Source organism: Electrona antarctica (assembly GCF_951216825.1).
Source record: "Electrona antarctica genome assembly, chromosome: 15".
Lineage (NCBI taxonomy): Eukaryota > Metazoa > Chordata > Actinopteri > Myctophiformes > Myctophidae > Electrona > Electrona antarctica.
Window position 1 is genome coordinate 28,645,523 of NC_136796.1, and position 12,646 is coordinate 28,658,168.

At 45.4% G+C, this 12,646-nt stretch overlaps 1 protein-coding gene across 1 annotated transcript in view; it reads right to left on the reverse strand.

Annotated features, from left to right (window-relative positions):
• The window catches only part of LOC306938285 (adhesion G protein-coupled receptor B1-like), an 82,995-nt gene that overhangs the window by 12,804 nt on the left and 57,545 nt on the right, over positions 1-12,646 (reverse strand). The window contains exons 2-17 of the mRNA XM_079522388.1: positions 8,554-9,340; positions 7,331-7,480; positions 6,704-6,796; positions 6,435-6,599; positions 5,863-6,027; positions 4,753-4,917; positions 4,451-4,615; positions 4,199-4,300; positions 3,883-3,989; positions 3,550-3,744; positions 3,270-3,338; positions 1,718-1,826; positions 1,189-1,335; positions 981-1,041; positions 357-459; positions 13-56 (exon numbers count right to left, since the gene is read on the reverse strand). Coding sequence (XP_079378514.1) covers positions 13-56; positions 357-459; positions 981-1,041; positions 1,189-1,335; positions 1,718-1,826; positions 3,270-3,338; positions 3,550-3,744; positions 3,883-3,989; positions 4,199-4,300; positions 4,451-4,615; positions 4,753-4,917; positions 5,863-6,027; positions 6,435-6,599; positions 6,704-6,796; positions 7,331-7,480; positions 8,554-9,268 — 2,555 coding nt within the window. The 5' untranslated portion in view covers positions 9,269-9,340. The remainder of the gene's footprint in view (positions 1-12; positions 57-356; positions 460-980; positions 1,042-1,188; positions 1,336-1,717; positions 1,827-3,269; positions 3,339-3,549; positions 3,745-3,882; positions 3,990-4,198; positions 4,301-4,450; positions 4,616-4,752; positions 4,918-5,862; positions 6,028-6,434; positions 6,600-6,703; positions 6,797-7,330; positions 7,481-8,553; positions 9,341-12,646) is intronic.

A 12,646-nucleotide genomic window follows, 5' to 3' on the forward strand; every position in this document is an offset into this window, starting at 1 on the left:
GTCAGTACTTACGTTTCACTCTCATCCCAGGAAAGGCAGGTCTCATTTATGGTATCCTGTAAATGACAGAGAGATGTGGTGTGAGTAGATCTACCAAAAAGGAAATGCGTAGGTTGGGAGAAAGTTGGAACACCATTCTGGAAATATGTAAGTCTGTGACATGTGAGAGCTTGAAGGGCGGACAACCGCCCACATTTCTCGCTACTGTCTCCCGTCACAGATACGCAAAGCTAACAATGGACAGCCATCATTCCTGCATGTGACCGACGAGCTGGAAACTAAATGAAAATATATGTGTGGCTGCAGGACTAGGGGGCTGCATTAGATACATATGGTAATAACCACTGTGCACTTACGTTGTGGAGATGGGGAAACTCGATCTCGACGGGAGATGACAGTAGGCCGGGTGTGGGCTTGACTGTAACTGTTACCACCTTCGAGTTGAGGAGTGTAGTGTTACTGCAGAGAGAGGAAAGAATACCATTAAACACCATCCCTATCATTTTCATTTCTATCTTATCTACAATTTAAATTTGAACGCATTGCATCCAGTATGTGTATTGCTGTGTTAGCACAGTCTGTGCGGTCCCACGAAGTTGCTTGTAAAGTAAGTAACAAATATTGATTCTTATGAGGAGGTACTAAACGACCGCTGATGTTTACAATGATGTATGGCAAATAATATACAACCCTACAACTAATCTCCATTTTGGGTCTGCAATTTCTTTCCCTATAATTAGTTGTGACGTGTTGTGAGCTTGTATATTTGCTGATTTGGCCAAAAATGTTTTCACCAGAATAGTGAAGCTATACTGTAGTTCATGTGGTTATTGGGATTCAAGCAGTGAATACGCGTTGGGTCTATAAATCACAAGCCAAGTTATACAAGCCTGCTGTAGGATCTGAAATACGAGTTCACAGTCAGGAAGGACACGGTGTCACCGTAAAAGTGGAGCCATGCCACAGATGAGTGGTATTACCTATTAAATGACAGGATGGCACCCAGGTTTCTGTACAAGACAATGCCGGTCACAAAGGCATCTGTGCATTGGAGAAACAAAACGAAAGCACAACTCATTAAAACAATGGACTGCATTAGTGCATTTATAGTCTCTTGTTCATAATCAGTGCAGTTCTTCCTGTTTCCTTCATGTCAGTCAATTTTGAATGTCAGTGTGAGGGTCTCACCGCCAGACTGGTTGATGGACAGAGCATCGCGGGATACTGTGATCTTCTCCTCAGCATTCCTAACCCAGTCCAACATTCCTCTCCAGCCCTTCGTAGGGAAGGTGAAGTTAGTGGTCGTTGTAGAGGGTCTCTTATGGATGCTCAATACTAGAAGAGATGCAGACAAAGAGAGATAGGGGCTTTGTTAATGAGCTCAGCTGTCATGACCCTGGTATGATATGAAGCACATTCCTGTATGTTCTTTACTCCACGGTCTACTGTTTTTTAACAGTGTGTGTCTGCTTGCAAAACCCATGTGAGTGTCACACTGAATAGAGTCATAATCCGATGCCCTGTGTGTGTAATATCTCACAAGTAGCCCTGCTAAAGTGTCAAAGAGATAACTGATGCGTTCCGCTGCTGCTATGGACTCTCATTTGCTGGTGTGATAAAGATTAATGCACTCTCCAGACATAAAAAATGTGAAGACAAATCGTCTCATGTACGCATAAGGACAGAGAGCAGCTGGCAGGGGAAATTAGGGGCTCACCTAAATTATCGGTGACTTCATAAATGTCCTGAAACCCGCTCATTTGCATTCCAATCATATTGACAAAGTCCTCGACAAGGCGCAGGAACTCCTTGACATTGGCACCCATCTGGAAGAAAAGGCAAATAGGAAGAAGATACAGAAAGAGAGAAAGGGGGTTAATAATAATATAAAATCTCCACACAATATTTTAACGAATTGCATTACATGCATTACATGCCCATATTCTGGGCATGTAATTCGTGGCACGTTGTGAGCTTGTTGATCGGCATTGTCCGGTGGAGAGATTTGGTGTAGCAGGAAAAAGGGAGGGGGCCTAATGCTTGACCCCTGGGGGACTCCAATCAATCAAGTATAAAGGCTTTAAGTGGTGGTGGGCTATGAAACACTACTGTCGACTGTCTATGCTACAGTGCATTCTTGTGTAAAACAACTAGTACTGCTCCCTTCAGAGCACTCAGCAACAGAATGAGAAAACACTCTTCTTGCTGCTATGCAACCTCAGAACTTCCTCAGGGCCATAAATGGGCATGCTGTTGATTCATACCCTAGCTTGCGTCTCTCTGACGCAGAACTGCAGCGGTGTGGGCGTAGCGTGAATGCATCTGTGTGCTGCGATGTCGAAGGACCTTTACAATCGCCATCGGTTCGTGCATGGGCTGGCATATAATTACACAGATTGGTGAGTGGGCGCTGTGATTCTCCTCGATTCCGTCACTCTCTGGTTTTCTCGATTTCGCCATGAAGTGTTCATCACTTCTTCTTATCACAGTTCCCTTGGTAATTCACTACTCAAACTATCCACAATTCGTGCTGCAATATATGTTTGCTCTCCCAATAGCGGCACCCTACTAAGCATTCCGAGTCCGATATCCTGAAGCCTGATTTTAGTAAAGACATTCTTTCAGTTGAAAACCAGTTACTTTTGTGTCAAAGCATAAATCAAGCTTTAGAACGCTAGCCAGACATCATCATGACGAATCCAACAGGTGGTCATATCACCATTACCAGTTAAGGTGTCTGCACACTGCTGCGTTTTAAATGTTTTTAGCAGGGTTTTTTTCTCAAAAAACACGTCCAGTCTGCAAGGACCTTAGTTTATACTATGTACCAATCTGACTACTAGTGTTGTTAAAACAAGTCTCAGGAATTCTAAAATCTCTGTAGGACAGTTCCGCGGCTATATGAGTTGGTACCATTTGGTGGCGTGGTTGGATGGATTTGTTACATCCATCAAATAAATTAAATAATACTTTGATCCCTGGTTTACTCGATCTGGTCACTCTATTATATCAATTGCTCACAACACATTTATTCCTAGGTACTTATTTCTTCACATCGTACTGTATATCCTGTTGATGCCCAAGTAATCAGATGAGCTGTGATGTGTTGATCTGTTCTTTCACCCTTTCATTTTCACAGTCACACTCTGTTAACACCAGCATCAGAAAACCTTCTGCCTCCCACACACACCATCACACTGCAGAATACTGTACTTATTTTCTCCATGACTCATATTCATACAGGTCCACTTATAGCTTCTGTCACTTACAAGTTGTGCTTCCTCCCATTTGTCACGATGTTCCTCCTTCAGTAGGTTGCTGATGGTCTGAATGTAGTTCTGAAAAGCACCAGATGCAAGCCCAGTTAAAAGCTATTTTCGGTCAGAGGAACATTACACTATTCAAAAAACAATCTGTTTTTCAAATGAGCTTACAGCATGTTTAGGCCTAAAGTGGTTAATTTATACACCGCTGTAAAAGCAGTGTATAAATCAGACTTTTTTTTTATTTGTATTCTTATTTATAGCACAAATTGAAGGTCAAGCTTACCTGTACATCGGCAGTGCTTAGTTTGGGGTTGGCTCCTTTATGCATCTCTGTGGTGTTCTTCAGGATCTCCATGATGGCCATAAGGTCTCCACTGTATTTGGCCCCGTCGTCTGATGACGATCTCAGACGTGAAATCACCTCGGCGAGCCTGTCAGCCTCCTGCCCCATCTGCACCTTGGAGACGAGTTCCTGAGTCTGCAGGAAGATAGGGGAATGTGAACAAATCCATGCCTGAATGGAGTGTGTGCCTCTGGGAAATTAACAGCTCAATAACAACAGATGCTGATATATTTTATGCAAGGCATGCAAGATAATGTTTTCCAACTGACTTACCAGCAACTTAATATTCTCATAGCTCTTTGAGATGCACTTGACGTGAGTCGGGCTCTCCCAGAAAGCAAGGCCTACAGCGTCCAGAGTGCACCGACGGAGGATTAAGCCTGTTTACGTGAAACAAGTGTTTGCAATTAGCAAACAAGCTACGATAGAGACTTTACACATGAGGATGAGTAACCGTTCAACTTCAAATCTACAAATCTCGGAAGAAATATTTATTTTGGTCACAGGGGGAATGAGCTGCCAGTTCTGACTAAACTCGGCTAAAACAGGCAGACATTCCTCCTCGAGTTGAAGAATTGGTCTGGGGTACCTGATGCATCAGATGGACAGGACACAGCGTCTACGTCTCCAGCCGGGGTTTTCTTCCAAATCACATCTCCGGTGCTCTCCTCGGGACAAATCTCATGGGGTTCTGCAGGATTCAGAAACAGCATGTTGTGACCATCATGACAACCTTTTCCTGACATTGCCTGGTGCTGCATAACCTGAATTGTGATGAAAACTATTCAAAAGACTATGACTAAAACTAAAATCAAAATTTGCTACCAAAAACAACACTGACCTGGGCATCTCCTCTCGCTGCAGCGTCTCTGCTCTCCCTTCTCTCCAGCGCAAGGCTCCCCTCCAAAAAAGGGCCCTTCACACACCCTCTGTCTCAGCTGGGAGCCCCCACCACACGTCTTACTGCAGGCTGTCCAGGTGCTCCACGCATGCCAGCGTCCATCAACTAGAGAGACAATGTAGCGCGCGCACACACTTTAATATGATATATGCATTGATTTTGTTATAGTTATTATATCAGCCAGGCCGTGAGGCGGAGATGATGTTTTTAGGCATGGTATAACTAGATGGGTGTTTCTTTACCGGGACAGTCTTTAAGGAAGCAGTTGAAAGTCTCCTGCCAGGGCCCACGGCACTCAGAGCCACCGTAGGATGGACCGTTGCACTCGCGGGTTCTCTGTCTGGTTCCGTTGGAGCAGGAGGCTGAGCAGGTGGTCCATAAAGACCAGTCATTCCAGGATCCGTCCACTAGAGGGTAGCAAAGACACAAGTATTGGGATAAGCGTGACTCTAAGGTTTTAAAGGCTACAGACAGTCATCATAGTGCATCATTGGTTGTTATTAGCATGGTCTATTGTTGTGACTGAGTATGAGTGGAAGGCCGTACGTGTGTCACCTTTCTACTGTCCAACTAAAAACATAATCATTTGGACTATTTGCAGTAACGGTCCTGTGTCAACATAATTCTTCTAATAATGATCTAATAATGATTCTCAAAAATAAACAGCAAGGCAGTGTCTCAGAAATACATTGGATTCCACCCTCTGACTCAGAGAGTTCCACCTCATTAGGTGAGCCTTCTAGGCCCCAGCGTTTCTGTTATAGTGGGAATGGATTAAACATACATACCGGTAAGTAAAATAATAATAAAGTAATATGTGGTTACATATATAGTAACATATGTAGTATAATAGAGTGCCAACTGCTGGTGTAAGTACAAAAGTACACCACAGCAACATAGGACAGGCACGCTTTTCTTCTCCGTTGTCTGTTCTACCAAATCTGCTCCCACACATTTAGTCAGCGCTGAGCCGCTGAGAATTTCACACTCGGTCAGCGAGTAGGTGGTGGTGTGTAAAAGATCACAAGCCTGACATGGTGAACGACCATGAGTAAGGAGTGAATCATCAGCCGGCTTTTGAGGAGCGCTGATTGCTCAGAGGCGCCATTTCTTTCAGATATGATGAAGTCTGTATGTTATTCCTGCTGCTGCTACTGTCGGCGGTCAGTGAGCTGAGTGTGTGTGTGTGTGTGTGTGTGTGTGTGTGTGTGTGTGTGTGTGTGTGTGTGTGTGTGTGTGTGTGTGAGTCACACCTATGTGAGTGCATGGATACAATTTCCTGATTTTACCCGATATTACAGGTAAAGAAACATTTGTTGATGCTCTAACAAGACTCGTGTTTGCCGACTAACCTGGGCAGACAGCGATGTTGCAGAACTTGGTTTGCTTGGCGGGACCGACGCATGGCTCACCACCGTTCTGGGGATGTTTGCACATGCGAATGCGGTTCCGGTACCCACGGCCGCAGGTGGACGAGCACAGACTCCAGGGGGCCCAATCATCCCAGGCCCCATTAACTGCATAGGAAGGAAAGAAGTTACAAAATGTATCGCTTCCACTCTCCACTCTCCACTAGATGGTGTGATAGTCCCACATAAACATTCAGACATGGACCTGCATATCAATTATGCATGTGCAGCAGACACACAATTTACAATTTGGGCAGGTGCTCTTATCCAGAGCGACTTACAAGTGCAAAAAAGAATACGGAGAGTTAGCATTAACTCTTGTGAATAAACAAGCTAACTATAATAGTCACATACAGTACATAACGTTGCAGAGTGAACAATATAGTAGCTCAAAGAAACTTGGATACTATTGATTAAACCATGAACCTAGCAGGTGTCTAATCAATATATGTGACCAAGATATATCTGCATAGTAAACTCACACACACGCACGCACATCAAGGAGTGGGACTCACCAGGGCAGACGACTGTATTGTTGCAGGGGCGATGCTCACGGATGGGTCCAGTGCACTGAGTGGTGTAGGAGGATGACACACAGGATCGCGTACGGCTCTGAAAGCCCTCACCACAGGTGACTGTGCACACACTCCAGGATGACCATTCATCTGTCACAGCTTCCACTGCAGCGGGCATAGCATATCGGATTAGATTAATTGTCTGATTCTCTCTTTTGATAGACAGATGACAAGCTAGACAAATGTGCTAATCTTGTGACTCATCTCACCTGACGCAACAGCTCCACGCGTGGCATCATCAGCGTTGTCCCTCTTCAACCCAACAATAGCACGCAGACCCTGACTCCTATTGCGAATTTTACCTGCATGGATTCAAAGAACGCATGAGCATGGGCCACGCGAGTGCATGTGACAAACGACAAACAAATAAACACGCCACAAACTAAACATTTTGCACCAGGGACGTCACATGCAGAGAGGGTTAGAGGGGCAGGGGCTGAAATCCTGTTAAGAGGGCACTTTTTTGGACAGAAATAGTGAAAATAGCAACCGAAAATAGCTGAACTACAAGCTCTCAACGTGTCACAGAGCGACGTGTTGTGAGCTTGTAGATCATTTTCGGGGCGCAACCCAGCACTCTTTAGCTATAGAGATGCGGTGTCACGACATGGATTTCGAAACAAATTTGTTCAGCGCAAAATACTATGTTCACGTTCACGTTCTTTCACCATAGTAAATGCTGCATTCGTGGTCTGGAAAGGGCAGTTGTTTTACAGACGGGTAAAAGGGCAGGGGCTGAAGCCCCCTTTGATGTCTATGTGTGCACGTCCCTGTTTGGCACGAGGGGCTCACGAGGGGCTCACGAGGGGCTCACGAGGGGCTCACGAGGGGCTCACCGATGCAGGGCTGTGGGTTGCAGGCCTTTCCTTCTTCCGCCACACCCGAACAGATGCCATCTTCTGGCTGACAGGAGCGGCTGCGCACATGGACTCCACCTCCGCACTCCTGACTACACTCTGACCAACGACTCCACCCATTCCAGCTCGCTGCAGGTTGACAAACAGAAAGTAGCAAGCATGGTTATTTGGGATTTTGGGAACAATGGATCACATATAATTACATCACAGTAAACGTGACCACATACACTGTTAACTGCTACAGTTACTCAGAATTAATAATAATTAATAATAATAATAATAATAATTACCCTTCAACTTCATATTCTATCTGTCTCGGCGGCATAATGTAATCCAAAGGTGAGAGAGTACTAAGAAGAGGGCAGTGTTTCAGATACCCCTGAATTCTCATCACATCTTGAAGTCTCCTCAAAAGGACAGACAAGGTCTATTCAATTGAAGCACCCTCAGTGAACTGTACTGAAGCAGCCTGCACCTCAGGACAGCTCTTTGTGAGCGACGCCGCAAGCTGAAGTTGATAGATGTACCATTTGAAATGGTGATTGTTTGCTTTCAAGCACTCAGTGGGAATTGCGGTATAGGAGCACAGCGATGGCTGGCTGGCACGTTGCTATGACAACCGAGTGCTGCGCTTCGATTACCGCTGGCAGACTGTGCAGGCTTTGTGCTTCACCCCCCCCCCCCCCCACCTATCTCTCACCAACACCGTGTTCCTTGCCAATTGATCTTCTCACCTATAGGGCTTTGCTAAATTAGTTCACATGGCTTTCGAGAAACGGAGAGACTGCATCGATGTGTGTTGCTGAAGAGGCCTTGCCACTTAAGATCTGGAGGCATCAGCGTGGTTATCTTAACTGCTTTGATTAACTCGCCATGTCTCATGACTCTACCCCCGGTGTGGGCACATCCTTCATGCTAGGGCCCTGACATTCTGGTCATTAGGATCAATGGCTCCCTCAACAGACGCAGGCACGCACGCACGCACGCACGCACGCACGCACGCACGCACGCACGCACGCACGCACACACGCACACACACACACGCACGCACGCACGAACATGGGGCCCTTGTAAAGAACAACATCATCATCATTTGAATGAATTCAGGTGAATTATCAACAAACAACACAACAAACATGATGGTGACATCGTGTTTTGTTGTTGTTTGAGTTGGGAAGCACCTTACTGTAAGCAGAACTTACTGGTGATCTCAGCATCGCGTCCGTTGTCTCTGGGGACGGGGAGACACTTGTCCAAGTACACGCCAGCCCTGTAGCAGCCGCCCGTCTTTCTCTGGGGCATCTCCCAGCACTGGCAGGGGGTGTTCATGATGCCACATGGGTTGTCATGAGTGCTGCTAGACAGACAGCTCTCTAGCCATTGGCACAGCATCTGGCAGGCGGGCATGCTGGGGTTCCTCTTTCCCATCACCAGGAACTCGGCCTTGAACTCGCTGCCCTCACCCTCGTCCTCGGCGTCAACGGACTCTGGGCCAATAAGACTCGGTGCCACCTTGCGGAGCTGCAGGAACTGCTTGGTGGATTCCAGGTAGGTGACGGTGGTCGAAGCATCGCACAGCCGCACCACCTCGTCGAAGCTGTCCATGCCCAGGTAGGTGCGAGAGGCCTCGATGAAGGAGTCGAACTGGAAGGTCCTGATCTGGCGGGGCACGCACGACTCGGTGGGCTTGGTGATCTTCATGTAGACGGTGTAGCGGCGAGGGTCGGGGTTCTGCAGCGTCCAGGAGCACGGCGTGGAGGGCAGAGCCACTCCGGAGGTGAAGACGCCAAAGAAGCGACTCTGCTCCAAGGTGGCGCAGGTGGCTGAGGCGGGTCCAGAGGGAGTACAGGAGGTCAAACCGATGAAGAACAAGAGGACGAAGGGCGCCCAGGCACTGGAGAGAGCTGACTGAGCCATGTTGACACTGGCCTGGCGAGAAGATATCACTCTAGTCGTCGTTATTGCTGTAATTTATGCTGCTTTTGCTTCCTATATATGAAAGATAGGGGGAGATAAAGAGAAAAGAAAATAATAAATAATAATCAATGTGTCACATTTAACTGATACTCAGAAAAGAGCAATATGTATCCCAACATACAGTGCACTGGTGGGAACAGAAATGGCACTATTCAGTGGATTTATGGTTAAAAACTATACACTACCTCATCACCTTAATATTCATATTCAGAAGTCTCAATTGCCCTGAGTTGGAGGAATATAATTACTGTGGCACTGCAATTACAGATTTTCACAGCAGACTGGCGTTCCCCTGCGTTCAAGTGCTTTCCTCCCACACACTGGTCCATGTTGCACATGATGTGCGTCAGACTGACGTCCATAGCAGCACATTGCCACTAGGAACTATATAACTGTATAAAATGCTCTGCTCCCACGGGCATGCAAAGGAGAGGGTGGGTTACCTGGCTGTTACCATGGCAAAATGTAGAATTATCTGAATCATCCCCATGGCATCGTACTGGCTGCGTATGCATACACCACCATATAGGCCTACCTCTGCATAAAGTCAAATTTTGACAGCAATTTTGTAGCAACTATAGTACTGAACTGCACAAACCATAGTGCACCTGCATGCACAATGTCTGACGGTTATACCGTTGCACACAAAAGAGCAACTGATGACAGGCTCAAGGGTTGGATGGGATGTACATTACATCCACTGCTCAGAGCTCAGACCTGTGACATCTATTGACGTGGAGTCTGAGTTCATAAAGTGATGAGACTGCAGTATGTCTCTAACGGAACTGCCTTTGGTCAGAGGCTCTCTTTGAGTGGAGGCGAGTAGAAAACAGTGTTGCTCGGCAACAGCCTTCACATGCGTACAGGTCATTTAATTTAATTTCTTCTCCACCCAAAGCAATGTGGTCTGCCAACGGTATAGAAATACATACAGTACATACTGTAAGTTGTCAAAAGCAATCCAGGGCAGTGCATGAACAAAGCTTGAGGTATTTGGTAAGACAATTAGTGTGGGCAATTATAAAGATTGTAAAGAACATGCTTGTTCAGAAAGACAGCGCCTGAATATGGACATTGTAATTGAAAGTGCACGTCTCTAGTTGCATACACTTTGAAAAGCACCTGTAGCTATGGCTCACAAGTAATAATTACTTTGCCCACGTCTGTTTTTTCATCCCTCCCTCCCTGCTATCCCTCCCTACCTCCCTGCTATCCCTCCCTCCCTCCCTCCCTCCCTGCTATCCCTCCCTCCCTCCCTCGCTGTTCTCCATGAGAGTAAATTCGCCTCGCTTTGTGTCGGTGAATGTCTCTCCCACCTCCCACCTCCCACCAACCGGAAGCACCATGAATGGGCATCTGATGAAGCACAAAGACAGACGGAAGAAAGATGACTGGTTGCACACCTCTCTCCCCCTCCCTCTCTCTCTCTCTCTCTCGCTCTCACTCTCACTCTCTCTCATCCATTCGGTGTTGTCAACAACATTTGTGCAAAACAGGCAGGCTATACAAGTGGGCAGGTTTTTTTTTTTAAAATATTAACATCATCAACATATTCTGTTAATGCTGCTGTGCACATTTCTGAAGTGGCTCTTCTCATGAGAGAATATGACGAGGGCTGTTATAACAGCACAGCACTTGCAGTATATGTGATAATAACAAGCAGGCTTTTCCATATACTGTGTTGTTTCACTTTCTTACAAAACATTATGATGTTTATGATGCAATATATTAATTCCTGAAGTTGTGTGTGTGTGTGTGTGTGTGTGTGTGTGTGTGTGTGTGTGTGTGTGTGTGTGTGTGTGTGTGTGTGTGTGTGTGACAGAGAGAGAGAGAGAGAGAGAGAGTTGTGCTTGCAACAGTTAGAAGAAGAGATAGAAAGAGACATGCAGTGATTATACTGTTATTCCCGAGTCTGATCTGATATTTGTTCCACCACATTTTGCACATTATATCTGCAGACAGCAGCTAAAGTACACATTATATCTGCAGACAGCAGCTAAAGTACACATTATATCTGCAGACAGCAGCTAAAGTACACATTATATCTGCAGACAGCAGCTAAAGTACACATTATATCTGCAGACAGCAGCTAAAGTACACATTATATCTGCAGACAGCAGCTAAAGTACACATTATATCTGCAGACAGCAGCTAAAGTACATTATATCTGCAGACAGCAGCTAAAGTACATTATATCTGCAGACAGCAGCTAAAGTACACATTATATCTGCAGACAGCAGCTAAAGTACACATTATATCTGCAGACAGCAGCTAAAGTACACATTATATCTGCAGACAGCAGCTAAAGTACACATTATATCGGCAGACAGCAGCTAAAGTACATTATATCTGCAGACAGCAGCTAAAGTACATTATATCTGCAGACAGCAGCTAAAGTACATTATATCTGCAGACAGCAGCTAAAGTACATGTGCGGAGAAACGCATTTTACTGTCGATACCTCTGGTTGGTTGCTTTATATTTTTTGTCACAATGAAGAAAGCAGGCGAGGGTGGAATGATTTGGTCCAAATACGAGCCTTCAATTTGTATCCACTGCTCAAACTTATTCATTTTGCTTACAATCAAGTGTATTTGTTTGCCTGAGAATAACGAACAGAAGAAGCGGCATCACCAACTCTAGATTAACAGCACACACTTTGCTGTTTTCTAGGGTTTGGGTATAGGGTCTATAGCAGGTGACATGTCAAATCTGACAGTTCTGCTTGTGTTGACATAACTGCAAAGACATGTCGAATACTTTTGACAATATTAGTTTCAAAATGTATTCCAGACTCTCAGACAGAGGGTTCATAGTGAACGAATTATTGCTTGAAACAATTTTAAAAACACTACAACTTATAGATTGACTTCACTTATTTGCTGAACTGTATGGCTATACCATATCGATTTCTGGAGCTTTCAGTCACATCACTGAAAATTCAACACCATATTCAATAAGTTCTGCTATATGCAACCTTTCGGTCTTATAGCCTAACTGATAACATAGATGCACGACAAAATACTGCAATATCAGTACTTTGAATGTGATCCAACATAAATAAAATTGCGTCTCCAACATAATTAGAGCATTAAGCCTTGAAATTGCATTGCATGCACATCATGATCTAAGCTTGATAGATGTACCGGTAACCGGTATGTTCAAACGTGCAGCACACATTCCAACACGATGTGAGCTGCGGCAACAGGCGGTCGCTGCCCTTGGTGCTGAATAACTTTTCGCTGTTGCCAACAGCGGAAAGTTATTCAGCACCATGGACAGCGACATACGGCTTAGTGAATTTCAGAACATTTCATG